Source organism: Natrix helvetica (genome assembly GCF_964273705.1).
Source record: "Natrix helvetica genome assembly, chromosome: 2".
In the NCBI taxonomy this organism is placed as follows: Eukaryota; Metazoa; Chordata; class Lepidosauria; order Squamata; family Natricidae; genus Natrix; species Natrix helvetica.
Window position 1 is genome coordinate 75,552,901 of NC_138552.1, and position 23,765 is coordinate 75,576,665.

General features: G+C 37.7%; 1 protein-coding gene across 2 annotated transcripts in view; it reads right to left on the reverse strand.

Moving 5' to 3' along the window:
- Positions 1-23,765, reverse strand: part of LOC309386661 (histone-arginine methyltransferase CARM1-like) — a gene marked incomplete at its 3' end in the record, with an annotated part of 53,410 nt that overhangs the window by 16,353 nt on the left and 13,292 nt on the right. For both annotated transcript variants that reach the window (XM_081942307.1, XM_081942308.1), the window contains exons 2-7: positions 17,990-18,115; positions 14,754-14,860; positions 14,351-14,455; positions 10,849-10,959; positions 3,072-3,249; positions 1,204-1,294 (exon numbers count right to left, since the gene is read on the reverse strand). In XM_081942307.1, the coding sequence (XP_081798433.1) occupies positions 1,204-1,294; positions 3,072-3,249; positions 10,849-10,959; positions 14,351-14,455; positions 14,754-14,860; positions 17,990-18,115 (718 nt within the window). The remainder of the gene's footprint in view (positions 1-1,203; positions 1,295-3,071; positions 3,250-10,848; positions 10,960-14,350; positions 14,456-14,753; positions 14,861-17,989; positions 18,116-23,765) is intronic.

The following is a 23,765-nucleotide window of genomic DNA, read 5'->3' on the forward strand; positions in this document are numbered from 1 at the left end:
TGTGTGGCCACGCACACCGTCACCAGCTGCTCTTCTGGTGCATGCGTGCCAACCAGCTGATCTTTGCACGTGCCGGAGCCCGGAAACACAAAGACCAGCTGGCCATTGTGCATGCAGGTGCCGGCCACCTAGTCTTTGGATTTCCCGTGCTCCGGGGCATGTGAAGACCAGCTGGCCGGCAGGTGCACTGGTCTTCGAGTTTCTGGGGCTCCTGCACGCACAAACGCATTCCAGTTTGGGCACTCGGTGTCAAAGAGGTTCGCCATTACTGTGATATGATATCAGAAGTGAAGTAATTATAGGACATGGGTGGCTCTCTCTCCTATTGTCTAGTTCCATTCTTAGATTTTGCTATGTTCATCACCCTTTGATATCATCGCAATGATATCATATATCATTTCCTACTTTAAGGAAAATTCTTCATCATCAAGCAGCAAAGTAGTATTTTGGGAAAAGGCAATGAAGGGACAACATTCATTCAGTTTCTAACATGAACTTAAGCCCTGTAACGAGAAGATTCAGTCTTCAAATCCAACTTCATTATTAGAGTTCATTTCCAAAGCATGGGCTTAGAGTATAAATTATCTTACTTGTTCCTGATGTATGGCTGCCACAAAATTACTTTTTCAGTAGCGTTATTACCATGGCCTGTTCTCATTTTTCCTGATACTTTTTATTCGTTTGATTTTTGTACTGTGACTCAATCAACAGTATATTATGGTTGACTTAACACTGCCACTAAATGTTTCTCTTATTATCCTCTAGTTCTTTGCTTTGACCACCAAATTATGTTATTATTACCAGTTTGTTTGCAAGCAATATTCTCATAACATACAATCACTGCTTTCCTAAGAATTTATTGCCTGTAACTAAGAAGGCATCAAATGGAGAATAGCAATGTGACCGAGGCATCAAATTACTAAGTCATTGCATGGTATTGTAATTTTGGTACAAATAATATGACTAACTTCTCCCGGCCTCTAAAACAAATGTGTAAGGATATATAAATAAACATAAACAATAGCCCTAAGAATCAACTCTAAGTGCTACAATTGCAGACCAAAATAAGTATTTTGCAGTTACTTTAGACATCTATAATTCACCACTGCTTTACGGTTCCAAGCAGCTGTTTCATTTGAAAATTCCTATTCAATTGCCAAGCAAAACACCTTTTTTGTGTGAAAAAAGTGAAACAATTATTACCAAAAATTGGCTCTGGAGTAGTGTTCCATGTAGAGTTGTTCATCGGAAAAAGGAGCCAAATGAATGTCACTAAATGTTGGAAACATCATTCCTGGTGAACAAAAGATAATATACTGTAGCAAAGTTCAAATCTTCTATGTAGTCCTTAAAAATTTAGTGGAAATATCCAAGAGGAAATATCCATGGATCCAAATGTATCCATCCCATACATTTTTTGGTAAATTAACAATAGACATTAAATTTACTTCTTGGTCATATTTTAGTAAATCTATTGACAACAAGAGAACACTTAAGATGATAATGCTAATTTACTGCCACAAACTGATAAATAATCCATATTTTTAACATATGAACAATTAGATACTTAAATAAAATCCTTAAATTAAAAGCAAGCAAGCATGTATTCCAATTCATCCACCTCTATTGGAAAAATGGGATTATATTTCTTAAATTGAAGATTCAAAATATAACTTATAATAAATAATAAGTAATAATAAATATTACTAATCTACCGGCAACTTTTTCAGGAATTTATTGTAGTTAATGTTAGAGATTGTCAGTATTAAAAATAGAATATTAAGGACTATCAAATGCCCACAAAGCATTTTACAAACCTTATGCCAATTCAATGCAATGTACCACAGAATTATGACCACATTACAGATTTATACTGCCTATTACTCATCCTTCACTTAAATAAAAGCTTGACTCAACATTTGGGAATGACCAGATGAAGGCATTTTAATTGGTAAATTGTTTAATAGCTTAACAATATAGAGAACTAGCACATAGAAGAGAGATAGGACATTTAAAAGAAAACATACATCTTTTAAATTAATGACTATTACCTAGGAAGATAATTGATTCATTTTTGTAGCTTGATGAGCAAAGTACTGTTAATGCTACTTGCAAAAAGGTATTGATTATACACTAAAATTCTAAAGCTCTTTAGTCTAAAGAAAATCATTGAACTCAGTTTAATTCAGAGTAAGTTGTTTCATTTTAGTAATATTACAATATAGAGGCAACTCTTAAGATTAAATAATATAGAGAGAAATGTATCCTTATTGTCCTTTTTTATTTTACAAATGAAGAAAAAATATCATTAGCACATTGCTATTGAAATAGGATTTAAATTTTAGGAATTTAAATAAGCACAGAAAGGACACATTTAAACGGAACAATTGGGCCAAACCAAAAATTCACTTTAAAACGTAGATTAAAAGTTGTGGGTTAGAAAAAAGCTTGACGAGTGATAAATGTTAAAAGATAACACATACATATCAACAGTACTTATGAGAATGTATATTTGTGAATGTATATGAGAAAAAAATAAAACTTTAAAAAAAGTCTTGACAAAAAGCAGAAAACCATCTTAAATAGCTTGATTTTCTACACTGTACTCAACCCCTCTGTTCATCATGCATAATTACACTAAATAAATAAATAATAAAATAAAATAAATCCACATATTCTCTAAAGTGATGCTTCGTTGATAAAGCTTGAATGCATTACACAAGTTTTTAAAATCCTCTACTTCCTATTGATCCATATTTTGGTGCTACCAAGGCAGAAAGAGATCGGTAGATCTCCTTTGTTGACTTGTGTTAAGATTTTAACCTAGTCTGGGAACCAAGGAATCTTGGGATCTGGACCTAAAACTGAGGACAAGGTTGCTGGGTAAGACATAATCATTTCATCCATTGGTTGCATCAAGATAACTTGAGGGAAAAAAGCAATATATGTAATACCATGTGCCGAAAGGAAGCAAGCCATCTTTCTTACTAGTGGCTATATTTCATAAACATAGGCTTCTGTTCTGCCTCTGAAATTCAGGGGCCTCAGAACCTGAAAATGTATAGACTCACCATTGGACTTCAGCCATTTTTTGGAGTGAAGGTAACTTTCCAGCATCCTTTCATTGAATAGCATGTAACCCATCGGCTCAGAAACTATAACATCTACACTTTCAGGTAGGGTGATTTCCTCAATTTTTCCTGAGAGAACACTGATCTTATCAGCCACATTGTTACTCTGGACTAAAATCTGTAAAGTAATGAAGTAGTAGAAATAAATATATGTATTAGCTGTGTTGATTCAGAGATAAGTTAATGAAATATCAATTTGATGGATTAGTGGAACTCTACCCAGCTGTCTTCACTTATCTTTTTTATGGAATTTGTTTATCCAAAAAGTGACATAACTAATACATCATGTTTTTTGCATTCCGTACTGTATGCTCAGTGTGTTAAGTAAGTCGGAATCAAAGTTAAATTTATTAAGAAATTTATTATCAAATTTATGTAGCTACCCATATCATTGACATGACTCTGGGCAGTGTACAATAAAATGAACAATTAAAATGCATCTTTAATAACCATTAAAACAATTAATATAAAATATAACTAACACAGGCGGCGGCACCAGAATCTCTTGTACAATATAACAATTCCCTAGAAATAAGTTTTCACTGAATGAAAGATATAATCACTGTGGTTTTATTTTTACTTATGTTAATTAACCTTCATGTTCCATTTTTTTTAGTAAATCTGCAGAAGGCAAGTATGATTCAATTATAAATCATGAATTTCTTCCCTTTACCTAATCACAGTAGTTGGAAGAAAGCAAAGCTACTGTATTAATCCAGAGTTCTTGCTTTCTGTTGCTACAGTGTAAATTTATGGAAATATTTGATCTCTTTCCTAATTAGTTCTCAGAAGCTGCATTATGTATTGAAACCATTATACTGCCAAATTTTTACATTGAAAGCATTTCTTGCAACAGGTTAATGAAAGATTTGTCCACGAATATGGCAGAGTTAGGATTAAAAATGAAAAGGCAGTTTATTGAATAGATCCTAATAAAATTATCTGCATATTTTGTTAATTGTAATTCTAAAGGGTCGAAGTAAATAGTAGTAGTTTATCCAAACCTTTACAACCATAGCTCTTAGCTTCTCAGAAATGCTGTACATTAATCCAACAATTAAGTAATACGAAGTTGATGTGATAATTTGCTTATGAATGTGCATGAAATGAATCATCCCTGCAAGAAGAGTACTATATAATTTCTAAAGATGATTTAATTATATTCTGTGCAATATTGTCATACAGATATTAGCAACAGTAAATACCAAGGACTTGTGATGTTCTCCAATTCCTCTTTTCTGTTTCAGTTTTCCAGATCTTTTCAAAATACAGCCATTATCAGTATATTCCAAAATGTTTTCTATAATTTTCTATAATTATCAGTATATTCCAAAATGTTTTCTATAATTTGAGGCAAAGTCTAAAGTACTATTTTGGATTAAGGTGGGTTACAGAGCATGATTATTAAAATGCCATTAAAAGGAATGAAAGCAGACCAAAAATTGAGTAGAACAGATGAATCTGTTATCTCACTAATACAGTGAATTCAAGTTATCTCCTTGCAGTGATATTAAATTACTGTACCCATATTTGCTTTAATTTATGGAACAGAAAGGGAAAAGATTGTGTTTGGCAAGCTGTGAACTTCATGTAGCACTTGCAGGCATCCGATGCTTCCGTTGTTTGGCTTGCTGTATATCCTTAGTAAGTTGTACTATCCTGATGATTTCTCACCGTCCATTAAGCAACAGTCTGGCTGGTTTTTAAGATCATGCTGCGGAAAGACATCAGGACAATTCCCAAACAGGACTGAAGTCCTGATGCTTTTTCAAGTAACAGTGGTGGGCATTATGAGGATATTTAAATAGAGAAAGCCCTTCTATTTCTAAGATGGCAATGTGTGAATAAGTCCTAAAATATTACATTATGGGTAATCTTTCAGCATTACTTTTTACTTCTCAGACCAAGATTACAGCTACACCATTTAGAACTGAATTTCTTGTCTTAAATTCTAACCACATTTCTGGTTTTGCAAGTGAAGACAAGAGCATTCGGATGAATGATTTAAAAGAATGCATGTCCATAAAATTCATTAAAGAAAAGATTAAAAGATTTCTTTGAATTGAGACATACACAGACACCTGTTCAAATCCAAATTTAAAGAAACTAAGCTTAAGATAGTCTAATAGGCTGAAAACTTTATTGAAAAACTAACTTCATGGTTGAAGTGAGCAAAATAGTAGAAAGCAAGACATTGGATTAGTTGCAGGATCTTATAAAGCATGACATATTTTTTTTCTTATAATGGATCAAGTTATTAAATAAGTAAAAGTCTCTGCTTTTACCTAAGAAAATAAAAGTAGCCCATTATCAAAAATGTACAAGTCTTACAATTTTTAATACTCCACTATTCTCCAAAGTCAGAATTATTATACTGACACATGTTCATAGATCCATAGGTCTTAATCTTATTGTGAATTCATGATGCCCCAAACTCTGAGCTGACTCCATTTTGTTTGTATTTCTTTTCCCATTAATTTAGTAAGACAGCAATATCTAAGATCACACTAAGTTATCAGTCAGCAGACGTATGTATTTATTTAAAACATTTATACAAACACCTGTCTTATAGCAAATTCTGGCCGGCTCCCCGTCAAGAATTAAAACAACATAAAACCATATACGGTAGGTAAAGGTTTCCCTTGCACATATGTGCTAGTCATTCCCGACTCTAGGGGGCGGTGCTCATCTCCATTTCAAAGCCAAAGAGCCAATGTTGTCTGAAGAAGTCTCCATGGTCATGTGGCCGGCATGACTAAATGCCGAAGATGCACAGAACGCTGTTACCTTCCCACCAAAGGTGGTCCCTAGTTTTCTACTTGCATTTTTTTACTTGCTTTCAAACTGCTAGGCTGGCAGAAGCTGGGACAAGTAATAGGAGCTCACTCTGTTACACAGCATAAGGGATTCGAACCGCCGAACTGCCAACCTTTCTGGTCAACAACCTCAGTTTCTTAGCCACTGAGCCATATAAAAATTATTAAAACTATATAAAAATTATATATATATATGTGCTGCAAATTCTTGAAGTTGCCAGATCCAAAACATCTGGATGAGGCCAAGTTGAAGAAGGCTGACCAACCCAGTCTAGAACACAGTTGCCTTAAAAAAATTGTACCATTATTTACATCTACTGAGGTCATCCTCAAAAGGCTTTTTTAAAGCATCCATATTATTTGTTGAAAAGAAAGTTACAAAAAATTGTAGCAGGAGTTCAAAGTTTATCCAGGTAGGCATGATCTGTGGCTATTCTTCATCTTTTAAGCATCAGCCAGAAACCTTTCAAATCTTTTTTAAATGCTTTAATTAAAACTGAATCAAAACACTGGGTTTTAATGTTTAATATCAATGTTTTTTTATTTATTATTTTAATAATAATATTAGGACAAATCTTGAAGAAAGAGGAACACAAGCATATTAAAGAAATAGGAAATTTCTTGGAACAGTACAGATCTAACAGTCTTTCCCAAAACACGATTCTTTAAATAGAAAAAAAAACACCCTTGATTTGGTTCATTAAATAATAAACCTTTCCTGAAGGTATATGGAACGAACATCTGGAAGAGTGTGAGCCTCTTCTCTTTGGGCCTCTGTTCAAAAGGAACCAGCTGCCAAATCTCCCAGAAAGGCCTCCCTTTCACCAGCTTGGTGTGCCAAATACCTCTGTATTCCTCAAGGACTAATTCTTTATTTCTAATGATCCCATCAGTAGTTGACCTGTCCCATATACTGTACAGTACATTTCCCTTACGCTGGTTGCTCCCATACTCTGTTTGTACAAGTGCCCTCCATAAAATTTCATCCATCTTAACATCACATTATTTCTTTACAGACTTTGCAAAAGTAATTTAAATCCGAATTCTGGACACAGCTATTTGAAAACTTCTCGTTATTTCTGTAGAACATGCTCCTGGCTAAACCTGGGGGCGCAATATTGAAAAAGTCTACTCCAATTATACAGTAATTCAGTTAAATTTGTAAACAGAACCTAAGCAGGTTCGGTGGGATTTATTTTGATATCAAATTTAAAAGTACAGCTTTAATCCTAGCATCCAGCTTTCTTTGGCTTCTTATCGCAAGGCATGCTGTAATATAGCCATATAATTTAGCTCTGTGAAACAGATCTGTAGTCCCATACCATAGGAAGGTAACAGACTGGGAAAAGCTGCATTAATACTTTTTTTTTAAAAGGCACCGTTTGGAGGCATTTATTTGAGATAAAGTAAATAATGTTTCTTGAAGCTATGTGTTAGATACTTTGTCTAACTACAGTGGTTTCCACCAAGGTCCTCTGTTCTAGCAGGAACAGAGGTTTAATCTTATTGGTCAAAGGGTGCGACAGCTCCCTATAAAAGGGCTGCTGTCAGACTCAACCTTCGCTGGATTGTTCTCACTTGTTGTACTTAATAAAGAGCTGTTGTTACTGTTAAGCCTGTGTGCCTATCCATTACCCAATCTAACACTGGCGACGAAGGTGAGATTGGAAGGCAACTAGGCACACCAAAAAGAGCATAGCAATCCAGGAAGTACATCCAGCCCAGAGCTCAGGGCAGCTTCGAGCAGCCATTTTTGAGCGGCAAACTCAAAACACCCTCTGAACACAAAATGGCCATGTATGCCCCACCAATTCCGTATGACCCAGTCACCGAGCACTGGGATTCGTACATGCTATGATTTGACTGCTTCCTCAAGGCAAATGACCTCATGGGCCTTTCTGAAAGCCACAAGAAGAACATGTTCCTCGGATACTGTGGCCGGGAAGTGTTCGAGATGGCAAAAGACCTCTCTGAGCCAACACCACTACAATCAGTCACCTGGTCCGTGCTCCAGCAGATGCTGAGGACCCACTATGCCCCCAAGCCGACCAAGCACGTTCGCCGGCATGAGTTTAACATCAGGAACCAGAAAGAGGGCGAGTCGATTAACGAGTACGTTGCAGCGCTCCGCAAGGCTGCAACGTACTGCGAATTCCAAGACTTGGACGAGCTGATTCTGGACCGCATAATTTGTGGTGTGCAGGACATTAACCTACAGAGAAGGTTACTCGCTAAATCTAACCTCACTCTGCTAATTGTCTTGGATGAAGCCAGGGCATCTGAATCAGCCATCAAAACTACTGAGACTCTGCAGCACCAAAGCGCTACACAAGACGTGCGAAAGAGTACACACCTTCATTGTGAGGCTGCAGAGCCCAAGAGCTCAGAGGGCGAGGAAGATGACAGCTGCTGCATGTGAAGTAGCTGCACCCAGCCGGCGCGCAAATTCAAACCACGTCTCCTGCCTTGCGCTAGCTGTGGATGAGACCATGCCAGATCGGCTTGCCGTTTCCGCAACGCAACCTGCCAGTGCTGCGAGCGAAAGGGGCACATCACCAAGGTGTGCCAGAGTGAATTCCCTGCCACTACCTGGCAGCCTAGAAGCGCACCAACCCGCCAACAGAGGCCCAACCAAGAGGCCTGGCAGAAGCCACCATGGCGCTCAGAGGGCGACAATAGAGTCACCTACCATACATCAATCGGCCAAGTCCACACCAGGCGGCCAAAAAAGCTGAAGGTCACAGTCCTCATCGAGGACTCTTCATGTGAGATGGAGATCGACACCGAGTCATCACTAACCATCATGCCATGGTTTACCCTGAAACAGGCTATCCCTAGCCTCAAGAAGCAACATCTTCACACCCCTGACATCTGCCTACGAGATTACGAGGGAAACCAGGTCCCCATCGTGGGCAAAGGCACCTTACAGGTGAACTTCAAACAGTTCAGCGGGAAACTCCCAGTGACAGTGGTCAGCAGCAACCTGCAGAAACTCCTAGGGCTAGATTGGTTCCAAGCCCTGGGCCTAGAGGTGACCGGCATCAACACTTTGAAAGACAACGGCACTGAAGCCATCGTCAAGGAGTTCGAGCACGTCTTCGGCACCGGTCTGGTTAAGTATGTGGGGACTCCAATTTCCTTTAGTTTGGACCCCAACATAGCCCCAATAAGGCTAAAACCGCCCCAAAATTGACAGGGAAATTGACAAGCTCGTAGGCCAGGAAATCCTAGAGCCGGTTGATCATACATGCTGGGAGACCCCTATAGTGACACCTGTCAAATCTGATGAGTCTGTCTGCATCTGCGCAGACTACAAGTGCACAATAAAGCACTACAACAAAGCGCTTACCCTGTACTCATTGTACAGGACCTAATCATTCATTAGGCCCAGGAAAAAATTTTGCAAAATTGGACATGGCGCAGGCATACCAACAATTGCCTGTAGATGGCGCGACGGCAGAAGCCCAAACCATTGTGACACACAGGGGTGCTTTCAAATGTCACCGCCTGCAATTCGGCGTTAGTATTGTCCCTGGACTGTTCCAAAGCGTCATGGAACGCCTTTTGCAGGGGATTCCAGGAGTCGTCCCCTATTCCGACGACATCTTGGTATCGGCTGCAAATGAAGCGCAACTTTTCAAACATGTACAAATAGTTTTGGCTCGAATTAGACACAAAGGCTTCCGTCTCAAAAAAGAGAAATGCCAAATTAACGTGCCAAGAGTTGAATTCCTAGGGTACCTAATCGATGGCTCTGGGATTCACCCGACCATACAAAAAATTCAAACAATTCAGGACGCCCCCACACCTTGCAATCAAACCGAGCTGCAGGCGTTCCTCGGGCTTCTTAATTTCTACAGTCACATGACTGTCAAGCCATGCCCACCAAGTCACATGACCGCCAAGCCACTCAAACCCAGTCACATGACCGCCAAGCCACTCCCACAAACAGGCCACACTTACAGAATAGGTTCTAAAAAAATTTGAAACCCACCACTGCTTACCATGCTACTGAAATGGTTACAACAATTATAATACAGGTTACATTACATTTGAGTGAGTCTAAGCAGCTTTGGAATTTATTTTGCATAAATTATACAGCTTCTTCTCTGGAATCAGAGAAAGGGAGAAGGAGAAAGCGATATCCACTGAATTCGTAAGCCTTTCCGAATCATGTAGTCTAGACCTGTGATGCTAATCCAATTCTTGGCCAGACAGCAAACAATATCAGCGTAACTTGCATATTCCACATGCTGTTACTGTACAGTGTTTGAAGTGAAACAAGAGAAATTCCAGGAAATAAACCCTGCTTGCTTTTCCCTGAAATATATCCAATATTCCTGGTTGACTGTGGATCCATTCAAGAATAAGAGAAGCTGATAATTAATGTAAGTCCTTTTACAGGAGATGAGTTTCAATTACTAAAGGTTTTAGTGTATTTCGATATGGGGAAAAGTCATTGAATGGTAGTCAATAAAGATAGTTCTAATCAAAGTCATTACTTTACTTTAAATTTCAGTAGTGCGTTCAATTCTTATTCCTTGTCATTAATTTATCTATGAAATGATTCCAGTCCCATTTGCATTATACTGAATAGGCCTATTTCTCAAATATTGATCGGCTATTTCAGCAGGGATAGTGATCCCCTTAAATCTGCCTCTGCCATCAATTTTCACACAGACCTCTAAATGTCCTAGTTTGTAGCTGCTTAAGTGGGAACAGGTTTGACTGAAATAATCAAAATGTTTTCATTTGACATGTACCTTGAGAGTGAATTATGCTCTTCAGGACACGGTCCTAAATTATTTGCACACCGTTATTTCAGCTACAAATACTTTGTTTTCTACACACACACAGCAAAGCAAACAAATGCAGTTGCTCATCAAATCCAACATACTCACCTCAGCATACTTGGCCACTGAGCTAGCTTCAACAGCATAAACTTTTCTAGCACCAGCCTGCACAGCAAAAAATGAAAGAATACCTGATCCGCATCCAACATCTAGGACCACCTTGAAACAAAAAAATGAATGGGGATGAACATGTATTTATATTCCAAATCTTATCAGCAGGTTAAAAAACCTCCTGCCAATCAATGCTATCTAATATTTATAAATACTATATACAACATCGCCCATCATCAAGATCTCCTAACTAAAACATGCTAAGATTTTCTTCATGAAATTAAAATATGGCATCAAATTCATAACACATTTCTTTGCATATATTTTTATTAACTATAGTAGAAAAAAAGTGAATAACAAGTCTTGAAATCACAAGGTTTTACTAAGATTAATTTGGAGAACCTATACATAAATTGTAATTTATTTTTTTCTGAGGGGAATTCACAGTTATTCTTGCTATTTTATTTCTTAGCAGAAGTATTAATGTAGGTGTGGGGAAAAAAGCAAGAACATATGCTGTAGGATTATTAATTTAACACTAGGTAGATCTTGCAAATGCTTTTCGAAGTATTTTATTCCATTAAATATACTCCTAACCTAAATTCAAAAAGCAATGTTGGAAGCATTTATTTTTTAAAAAATTACTTTAAGAATCTACATAGCAAAAGTGGTAAAATAATAGAACTCTCTACACAGTTGTTACAGATTAATAATAATTTTTTAAAAAGACTTGTGCTAAGGTGGACAGCATTTGTCACTCTCAGTTCCAGCAAGGGAACTAAATTAGACTATACTGCACATTTATGTATATATGGATGGATATATTTATATGTCACCTGACTCTTAATGATTCTAGATAGCTAATAAGTTCATACCTTAATTACTCTCATTTACTCTAACAAATTAATTCATTTTTTATCAAATGAAGAGCTACCTACATTCATGTTTCCTGGGTCAGCTGTGATGCATTAGATTAGAATCAGAATGTCTCATGGGTGTATATTTACTTATTTTTCCTGCCTGCCTCAACGCCTTAGTTCAGCGGTTGAACTCGCGCAGCCCAATTCTGAATGGGCCGAGATCAGAAATGGGCCATGGCCTAAGGCTTGGGCACCCTTGCCTTAGTTTATTTCCTTCCATAGTCCTAGTCAGTTTCATTTTGGGAAAATAAATGCAAACATACATTACCCTAAAAAGACCTGAAGTAATGCTATAATGCTATCCCTAATAGTTCAGGTTCTACATTTAATCCCAGATTCGCTATTAAACTTAGTATATTTAAATACTGTATTGTTAAATGATTGTTGCTTATTAAGTCAGTGTTGCTTTTTTACCATAGCTGATTTTGTTTGGAGTGAGAAGTTTTAACCAAAGTATTAAAGAAAATATATTAGCTGACACTGAGTAAATCCTTCAATCAAAACATCTAGTTTAAGGACCACTACAAATTATGTTATACAGATTTATCAAACCCAGCATCTCTGACACTTTTACTAGATTGTGCTTGAACAATAATTTTGTTGTGGTTTTTGTAGTAGTAGTAGTAGTATTTATTGAACAATTTCAAAATTTTGCAGTTAATGGCTGATTTTCATCTCTTGGATTAACTTCCCCTGTTATACACTGGCTGCATACATCATGAGGGTTTGGACCAGCAATGTTGAAACTTCTGAAGTTTCTCCTCATCTCCAGCATTTACGCTTTCCCAAGACCACATTCAAAGAGAGGGTAGAGTAATGCCAGACTGGGGGTATATAGGGGGCATGTTTGCTTCAGAGCACTCTAGCAAAACAACAATTCGTTGCCTCTGTTTGAAATCAGAGAAAGATGGAAAAGGCAACCAATAGAAGGCAAAAGAGGCACATCATTTCTATAATGAAAATGTCTCGCATCAGCGCGCTCTGGCATTGATCTCACAGCTCTAACTGATCTAATGTACAGAAACAAATGTAGCTATTATTGTTCTGGCACTTTTTCTACGAGGTCAGAAAGCCACTCAACTCTTCCGTGTAGAAAAATATAAGGCAATGTCATTTTGTTTCTCCCACACACATGCAGAGCCTTAGCAATGAAACTCTGAAAAGAATCTAGCTAAGCAGTGTTTAGACTAATTAAAAATGCAATCCAATAAATAAATAAATACATACAGCAACCGAGAAAAATTATGTTGTTAATATTAAATGAGACCAAGAATCACCAAATGTTTAAATGACCAGTAAATGGGACCCTAAATACACCTGGGACACCAGACCTAGCCACATAACCAGGTCTTCAAGGCCTGATGAAACAGGCCTGAATCATCCTAATCTCTGAAGACAATGTCTTTGAGGACAGGCACTACAACAGAAAAGGCATGCCTCCTAGTGTCCACCAGCCAATATTCCTTGGCTGACAAGTCCTAGAACAGACCCATCCAGCTAGACTGGATCAGATGGGTAGAAATAACTGGCAGAAGTTGGTCCCTCAGGTAACCTGGTCCCAAGCCAGCACTTTGAATTGCACTCGGAAACACACTGGCAACCAATGCAGCTCACAAAGCAATGATGTTACATGTGTTGAGTACCTGACACCATTTATCAGCTGAAGCTTCGGAATGCTTTTTAAGGACTCTACCCCCACCCACCCACCCCCGTGTAGAGCACGTTGCAGTAACCCATACTGGGTACTTGGACAAGTCAAGAGGACATGAGTGGCCATGAGCAGAATGTTCTGATCCAGGAATGGGCACAACTGTTGCACAATGCAAAGGTGTGCAAAAGCCCTCTTAGCCACAGCTGCTACCTGCTTTTTCAGCAGAAGTTATGGATCCAAGAGGCACTCCCAGATTGTGCACTGGCATCCACTGGGACAATGCCACTCCACCCAGAACCAAAGGGGGAATAACCTGCAGCCTGAAAGGCCCAAATGCCCCAAATCACTCAGATTTGCTAGGATTGAGCAAAGGTTACTGTGACCAATTCAGGCCCCTAACACTCCAGTTACTTGGATGATATCACTCAACCTGAGGCAGATGCACCAAATGTGCTCTACATTTCCCAGTCAGCCTGCAGGTGAATCCCAGAAGAATCCAAGGAGGGGCCAGGTAACCCGAAACAGGTCTGCTGGACAGCTATCTGCACACATAATAAGAGTGGGGCCCTTATCGCCACAAGGAAGGCTCTAATAGAGGCTCTAGCTTGTGCTTGAGCATCCTCACTTTTTGTCATTCACCAGCAGTGCACTAGGCATCTGCTCACTCTCGTCATGTGCCTTAGCTCATGCATGAACCATGGAGAGCTCCTGGATCCCTGGGAACAGAGGCTGCAGCCATTCTTCCATTTCAGGCAGCCATCACGGTTTTGACCGACTGTGTGTTGCAGACCTTCTGCAATCATGCCAAGCTCCTTCTGGATCCAATTGGTCCCATCAGTCAGCTGTGGCTGGCCGATCTAATGTTATGGCCAACTTTGCAGGAAAATACATATAGATATTTGAAACTGAGCAGAAAAGTAAAGCTTACCTTATCTTTAAAGTCTGTATGATTCTGAAGTATTGCTCTGTGATATGTAGCTGTCCTTACAAAATCCTGCATCATATTTTGTTGTTGAGATAAGCATCCATAAAACTAGAAAGAAAAGATGAGAAATGTAGCTGCTATAATTTGCCTATAGCAATATACAAAATAAGAATAAAGTCTTTTCTGCAGAAACCCAAGATAGTGCCCTAAATTGCAATACTGGAAAACATTGGTGATGAAAAAGCCATAGCCACTGAAAATAAAATAAAAACTGATTATGGCGTACGTTTTTAGCATGCATTAGTTAGATGTTTTTGTTACCACAAGAATTTTCTTTTTTTCTGCAACAGGTCACCCTAATCCCCCTGGGAAATATGGAATATATTATGAAACAACAGTTCTCTACCTGAAAATACTGAGATGCAGAGGAGTCTTCTGTTCTCTGACTGAATACAGAATGTTCCTTATTTATATTCCTACAGCTGTTCAGTGTATTTGAAAACATGTTATATTCTGGAAAAGAAAGAATAAAGTTAAAGTATAGGAACATTAAACACAAAACCAAAGCAGGCAGGAGACACTAATTAAGAAAAGTAACTGAATTATTATCAAGTTGGTCTTTATTCTGCACAAAACATAATTCAAAATTCCAGTAAAATATGCCATAGCTGTAGATCAGTGTTTCTCAACCTTGGCGACTTTAAGTCCTGTGGACTTCAACTCCCAGAATTCCTCAGCCAGCTGGCTGGGGGATTCTGGGAGTTGAAGTCCATAGGACTTAAAGTCGCCAAGGTTGAGAAACACTGCTGTAGATAGAAATTATATCGTCTGCTCTTTTCTACGCAATTCCGCCCTTAAAATAGCTCAACTGCTGATTCTTTTAATGAAATTGTATTTTCCCACATTTTTTGAACAGCTCAAAACGTTTAGGAGGGCCTAGGTAGAAGTAGATTATCTGCAGCAAGCACTTCCTAATGGGAGGAGGAGGAGCAACAATCATTGCAATTAGAAATAATGCTGCCCATTAAAATATTCTTTGCAAAGATCAAGTGTCTCCATTTTTAACCTACAGTAATCCTCGGCTTTCAATCATTCAATTAGTGACTGTTCGAGGTTACAATGTCACCAAAAAAAGGGACTTATGACTGCTTTTCACACTGATGACCACTGAAGCATTCCCTAGGGTCACGTGATCAACATTTGGACACTTGGCCATTGGCATGTATTGATGACATCCGTCCCAGGGTCATTGCAACCTTTTGACAAGTAAAGTCAATGGGGAAGCCATATTCACTTAATCAGTACCACCATATTGCTAACTTAACAATTGCAGTGATTCACATAACAACTGTCGAAAGAAAGGTGGTAAAAATGGGGCAAAATTTACCTAACAACCATCTTGCTTAGCAACAGAAATTTTGGGCTCAATTTTGGTCATAAGTCGAGGACTACCTGTATTGACAAGAAGTACTATCAGTCATACATCTTCAGGTATTGTCTCTAGAGACAATGGCTTATTTAAAATATCTGTAGCAGAAGATCAACTGTCTGAATTTCACTGAGGCACCGATACCATCAAATGCCATCAAACCAGGTATTATACTCTCTACAGCTAAAGAAAAGTGACAAAGAAGTGGCAAAAGTCTCTAAATAGTTTGGACCTCTGAGTAGACTATAGTTGCAGTGCTGGCTGTAGAAAGACTGCCTGCACCAATTTCTGGAGACTTTGGCAATTTGGAAAGACATTTCCCCCTCTATAACTCTCTTCATATTTACTCAAGAAAATCCTTTTGGGCGTTTCACCCTGGTTTGACCTACAGCTAATCCTCATTTAACAGCCACAATTGGGATTGGCAACTTAGCCATTAAGTGAAGTGGTTCTGTGACTGGGCTTATGATCTACCTTTGCTTTAGAAACCTGTGAAGGTTATGAAGGCAAAGATTTGTCATAAAGCTCCTTTTTTTTAATCACTGATGTAAGTTTTGCTAAACGAGGCAGTTGCTAAATAAGGATTACCCGTATGAATCTTAAAGAACCTGCTGGCCCTCGGGTAGCATAAGAGGGAAAGAGCTGAGCCAAGGCATTTTCTTTCTGTGAGAAGGTGGTATTGGTAGCAGGAAGTACTATGTAACTCATAATCAGAAGTTCCATCAAGGGAATCCTAAGGGCAGGATCAAGAAAGGAGAGACATTTCCTGTCATCTATCAATGTGCATCCTCTTTTCACTCATTCACTCTCATCCAGTCTCTGTAACTTAGTCCTGAGGGAATTATTGAAAGCAATAGCAAATTATTATTTATTTTTATACCCTATGGATGTTTTAGATTTATCACCCAGGTAACAACTGTATTAACATAGTAATAGAGGAGTGAATGTTATATTCTGTGATTTATTTGTCAGGTTCTTAGTACACTATTATATTTATTTGTTTCACCCTGTTTTTGTTTGTTTTATTCTTTTAAATTTTGCGGGTGGTGGACCAAATAAATACCATTGAAATGAACTGAATTGAAAGCAGAAGCTGCACTTATTGCTTCCTGGTGTCTCTAAATATCATGCAAAAGCTAAAACTGACCTTCCCTTCCCTTCTCTTGGTGCCAGGACTAGTTCAATGTTTTTCTTCGGAAGACAGAGATAAGTAACATCCATCAATAACCACTGGCTACCAAGGCAAGATAAATGTATAGTTCCATCTGCCCACTTATATTTTTATTCCCATAAAATTTCTGAAGCTGGTATTTACATAGAAATTGGCTTACCTGCTGAACATTTAGGCTATTGTGGGAAAATGTACAGTTAGTAGATGATAGGCTGCACTTCTATTACTTAAATTGTTCTAGACGGATAGCTTTACTTTGCAAAAAAACTAACTCTTATATATTAGACACACTAAAAACCTATTTTATGGCCATCTTGATGCAATTCAGATGTTGCACACATGTTACACAGGAAGCAGAAAACACTACGTATGATTTACTGCTGTCTAAATGGTAGAAACCGGATGCTGGAATATAACAATCCTCTGCATGAATTGAGTTCAGACTAACAGTTGTCAAAACAAAGAGAAAAGAAACAGGAGATGGAAAACTTAAATCACAGTAAGTCTCAATATAGAATGATGCAATTCTCAAATAAATCACCACAAATATTCCATTATAAACAATTAGAGGACTGTAAACTTTTGGTGTATGTATGTGTAAATGACTTAAGTTAGGCGTTAAATATCACCATCATTTGAATCCTCTTGAGATATAAACTCTCTATAAACATCAGCAAAGATAAAACATATACAGTCAATGAAACAAACTTGGGAGTAGGATAAGTCCAACTTGATTTTTAAAAGTTTGAAACAGAAGGTTCTTCAGAATGTCAAATAAGGACCATAATACCAGAACATTCTCCACTCCCTGCCCATTTAACCTCAATCAGACCTCAATCAAATAACGAGTAGCAAGTTGGTCTAACAAGTCTAACACCTGAGAATCTTTGACTATCACTGTAGCTGACCTCAACAAATATAGGACCAAAGAAAACAAAAATCTTCATATATATATATATATATATATATATATATATATATATATATATATATATATATATATATATATATATATATATATATATATGATCTAGCCACTTACCAGTATGTGATGTGAATTGTAGTAAGGCGCTGTTGTAACCAAGTGTTATCAAAATTGATTCTTTTCCTACACGGCAATATTCAGTATCTTTATTAACCAAGCATTTATATACACACACACCATCAACTGCAGGGAGAAAAAATATTTATAACAAAAACACATGAATATTTGTGTTTATTTATTAGCAATATATAATGTATAATGTACATAATATTCTTTGTTTATTCTTCTTTGCAAGTTAGTTTCTGAGTATGAAGTCTACTACAAGTACCTTGTTGGAGGAATATAAGCAGCAGTGCCTAGGGTTGTAAGGTTCTTCCTATGTATTCAAGATCCTATCATATATAGAACAGTGTAATCATACTTGAACAAAACTGAATTTGGATCATGCATATTGGTCAAACTGATTGGTATTTTTTTTAATGTTACCAGCAAATGCTCTACTTCTTCCTTGCCATAAAGCATCATATGAAACCCATATTGACCAGGATAAAGGAGAAATAAGTATGTATGAGCCCAATTCTGATGTATGGAAATTGAATCTTCAAATGTAAGGAGTGTAAATAATAAAAAATATGAATCAACAAATGAAATGAAAGAAATATGATCATAAGCATGTGCTTGTGAAACTAAGTGAAATGGAAAGAATGCAATAGATCTCAATTTAGATGGTCTTCTGGAGCGGACCTAACAAATATTTGTATGAAAATAAAGGTTCCAGTTGAATATTGAATGAAAGACTTAAAATATATATTACAAAATACAAATTTCTGCAATCCAAAGAGAATTAAAGGTCTTTTTGTTTCAAATACATGATTCCAGCAAAAGTGAATTAATGCATACAAATGGAATCAAATGACTGATTTGATTGTTTAAGATGAATGATATAACTGGTGGACAATAAGGATGATGAGAGGTTCCAAATAGGATGATTTTTTATTTTTATTTTTGCTAGAGTCAAGATTGAATCTTGGGAAAAACAAATATAAGAAAAATGTTCCTAGTAAGAAAAAGAGAAATGGGTGAAAGAAACAAAAATGAAAGGATAATAGTTACAGGAAGAAAAATAATAAATCATGTACCAGTAATTATAAATCTAGAAAATAGATTAATCTCCCAATGGAATACACAGGAGATGTACATAGGAGGAAGAATGAGAAAGTCATAGGTCAGTGTTGCATAATGTTGCATACCACAAAAAGGTCTGTCCGTCCCCCATCTCTCTCTCACACACACATACACACACACTAGTTCTCCCCAACATGTAAATGTATTTATTGAATGCACAGATATTCTGATTTAGAAGAATGTCAATGCAGTACAACTTGTGTGATGTAGGACATCGTTGCACTGAGGTATATGTGCTGAATATTTATTTACATATAAATATTTAGTATAAAACTCCTTTATTTCTAAACAAAATTACTATAATTTCTTCCTTTTGTAATTGTTGTGTAATTACATCATTTTTCATTTTTCATAGCAAATCCTGAAAATGGATAAACTTTAAAAATGATCACAGAAGTAATTTTCTTTCAGATTTGATATTTTCCAATGACAGAATTATCATTTCTTCATGTTCTTTAATTCCTTTGATTAATTGTTAGTCAACATTCTATCACTTTGTGGGGGGGGGGGGAATAAAAAGCATTTCAAAACTTCATCTAATTAAGCCTTGCAATCAAGGTGCTTCAGTGATACTTTATAGTGTAATCCTATCATGTCTATTCAGAAATAAGCCCCCACAGAATCTCCAGAAAAAAAATTACAAAACATTCTTTGACCACAGTTGTAACCCCATTTGCTTACAGAAGTCCATGCACAACATTGGTGGACTAGATTCTCTGGCTCCCTTGAAGGAGTTCTTGGAATCTCCACCCACCTCGGCTATCACTACATCTACTTTACTATTCCAAAGAATACATCTGGTTTTGCACTGCTTTATTTGGGAGGAGGAAATTGGCAGACCTCTTGCCCTGCTTTTCCCTTCAGCTAACTAAGCAGGCCAAACGATGACCATGGAGCACTTGGTAATCTCTGAGAACAGATGCTTGCTTGCTTGTAGACATTTTATTACCCAACTAGGTAACGTCAGTGCAAGTGAGTGTGGGGTTTCCTTGTGTTTATATTCTGTAGTTTGACAATTTTGTTGGTGCTGGAGTTCTCTCCTATTAGAATAACAGGATGAAGGGGAGAGGCTGATAGAACGATTAAGCTCTGTTATCAGTGTCCTCATTTTCTCAGAAATGCAATTCTTTACTGTGCGTATCAAGATTGAAAGAATAAATGGAATCTGAAAGTCAATGGGAGAAAGGTAAGTAAATAACATTTTGACTTTTGAGAGGTTTACATAGATGCTTGTTCCTTAAGAAAGGTAATATATGCACATACACACATAAGTAGACAAGAAGGAACTAAGGCAGGGGTGTCCAAACTTGGGAACTTTAAGACTTGTGGACTTCAACTCCCAGAATTCCCCAAGCTGGCTTGGGGAATTCTGGGAGTTGAAGTCCACAAGTCTTAAAGTTCCCAAGTTTGGACACCCCTGAACTAAGGCATATAGCTCAAATACAATCCAAAATTATAATGTATCAGTCTTCCCTATATTGCTGTATTTTTCTTGAATTTCTCACCTAAGATGCTCAGGGATTTGGCATACTTGTCTTGGAGCCAGACCAATCTCCAATTCTTTCCATGAGAGAAAAAAAACAGAGACAAAATGGAGCTGCCCCTTCCTCTTCCTAAAAGCTTACCTAAAAGGGGACCTTTATCCACTCCTGATTGGCTGAATTGTGTTTGATTTTTTCATTGTTTTATTCCCTGATTATATTGCCAAGTGAGTTTTGATTGACAGATCAGATTTAGGGTCTCTCTAACCCTTTCAGGTCTCAACTTTTACAATATTTACTACACTAATAAATCTTTTTTTTAAAGCCAATTACAGTTCCCCAGTGATAAAGCTATGGCAACAGTAAGTATACATAAAACCTTAAAGCACTTATAACAGAAGGGTTTTTCCCTCCCCACCCCCACACCTATGAAAAGAGGTCTTGAAGCTTTTACTTATTACCAATGTAATAGGATACAAATGTTGCTTCCAAATGCATCTGTGGTCACAGAATATGTGGATGAACTTGAAATTTGAAATCATTCTTTATGGTTCAAACTTTGCTCTGATGATACCACTGAATACTTTTGAATGGCTTTAGTGCTAAGATAGCAGTGGCGATGGCTTGGGTCTCTTGCCAGAAGAATTATAGAAACTGGAGTAAGAAAAAAAGGGGGGGAGCATTGAGGAAGGACGTTTCCACCTGTGCAATGGCCTCAGAAGAACAATTGGAAGAAGCTGTAGCCCAACTTGCTTCAGTAGCAATAAGTTGAGTCATGGCAATTGCACTTGTTTTCTTGTTGGTTTGTGATAATTAGCAGATGTTAGCAGACAACTCTACCTGACTGATTGAGCATCTTCATTGACATATTGCCAAGCACTTTGGGGGGGGGGAACCCTGAGGTTGGTAAAGAAATAATCCCTAAGGATTTTAGACACATTCCAACAATTCTCAGCTGATTCAGAGTCCCTTAATCAACTTGTTCAGACTGAAGAACCTGCTTGGATGGGCAGCGAAAAGTCTCAAACCAACAAATAAGTCCAGTTGTCGTGACTTAACTTCCAGACAATTCAACCTGGATGACTGAGAATCTTCTTTGATGAACGTAAGGTAACGGTAAAGGTTCCCCTCACACATGCATGCTAGTCGTTCCCGACTCTAGGGGGCAGTGCTCATCTCTGTTTCAAAGCCAAAGAGCCAGCGCTGTCCAAAGACATTGCAATGCTTGAAATGAAAAGCAGGCTGTGTACATTTCATTCACTCATGAATTAGTAATAATGATTTTTTTTCTGAATGTACTGCCTCCTAAAAGAGGAGGAATGGTTGATTCTTCTACCTTTCATTCCATGTGTGATGGAATTCTCTTAAGTCTGTAAATGAAAACTGAAGTTTGCCCAAATTAATCATGTGTGATTCACTGCCTCCTTCAGAACAACAAAAACATGGGGCATTTCTCCACTGTCTTATCCAAGTGCTATTCATTTTGCCTTGAACTAATGAACTGCTAAGGATTCCATTTGCTGTCCTCATCCTTGTCTAGTCTGTTATGACAGGTGATGGGCTAATTGGCACTGTTTTGATTTCGCATGTGAAGATAAAGTGATTTGTTGATTTCTAATTTTGCTGCCCTCCCGGCCCTTCATGTCTCCAGCCAGCAGGTAAAATCTGCCAATTGAGATGTTGCAGGAAGAAAAGGGTAGAGCTAGCTGCAAGGCATTGTCCATCATCTTTAGACTTTATCTTAGGTTCCTTCTCCAGCAACCCAAAGTACCGAGACTCAAATATTTTTTGGTAAAAATAGAATCACAAAGTGAGCACATTCTCTTCCTTTTATTTCCTCTCTTTATACAGGTAGCCAGTGTGGGAGGGGGAGAGGGGCTTCCCCCCATCATTCCAGTACTTCATTATTTCAGTACAGGTTGTCCTTGACTTACAACAGTTCGTTTAATGACCATTCGAAGTTACAGTGGCACTGAAAAAAGTCAGTTATGACCGTTTTTCACACTTACAACCGTTGCAGCATCCCCATGGTCACATGACCAAAATGCGACCGCTTGGCAACTGACTCATAGTTATGATGGTTGGAGTGTGTCCCTTTGTGATCATCTGATAAGTAAAGTCAATGGGGAAGCCAGATTCACTTAACAACTGCGTTACTAGTTTAACAACTTCAGTGATTCTTAACAAATGTGACTTTAAAAATATGGCAAGGAAAGTTGTAAAATGGAGCAAAGTTCACTTAACAAATTTCTCCCTGACATAAATTTTGGGCCCAATTGTGATCATAAGTTGAGGATTATACATTGTACATTGATACCAGGAGACACTACATCCATTTCTGTCCTACTGTATTAAAACTCATTAGATAGGAGTAACCGGATGTTATTCCATGGGATTCTAACCCTCTATTGGGAGTTGAACTCACTATCTTGCATACTTCAAGGTGCGTTAACTTTAGGAGATAGCCAGATCCTGGTGCTTAGCAATTGCAAAAAGAATATACAGATGTTATCAGAATGGTATATATGATCCACCTTTCCAGAGGAAAGAAATATTTTTATTTCAACCTTGTATTAAATCAGTGAGAACAACTGAATAAAATATCTACAATACTGCTCCAGAGCAACTATACAGTTCTAAAAGATCACTGATAGAGCACAATTCTTGAGAGGACCAGAGCAGAATGATACCAATCAGCCTTTCAAGTTGGCAAGAAAGGCTGATTGGTCAAGAAACAGGCATGGCAGGAATCCAGGAATCCTCTTGATTGTTCAGGTAAAATAACAGAATCTTGAAAGCTATTCAGAATTTCTCTCTGCCCCATCTTATGCTGAACAAAATCAAGGTGACGTTATTTTGAGTTTCCTACTCATTTTCCCCAGGACTGAGTAATCTTTTCTGGAAGTCCTACCTTAATGGCTGGTTCGTTCTTTCTCCATTCCTAAGGAAAGACTTATGTTCCTCACAACAACAGATGAAGCTGGCACAAGAGTCCAACCCACATCATCTGAAATTGTCGGAAACAACTTTGAAGTTCTAGATGCCAAAGTGTAAAGATTTTACGTATCTTTCAGCTGTTGCTGGATGCTCTGGTTTAAGAGGGGAGACTGCTATTTTAACAATAGCACAGCTAAGTACACTTTAAGAGCATTTCACTCACCGGCCTG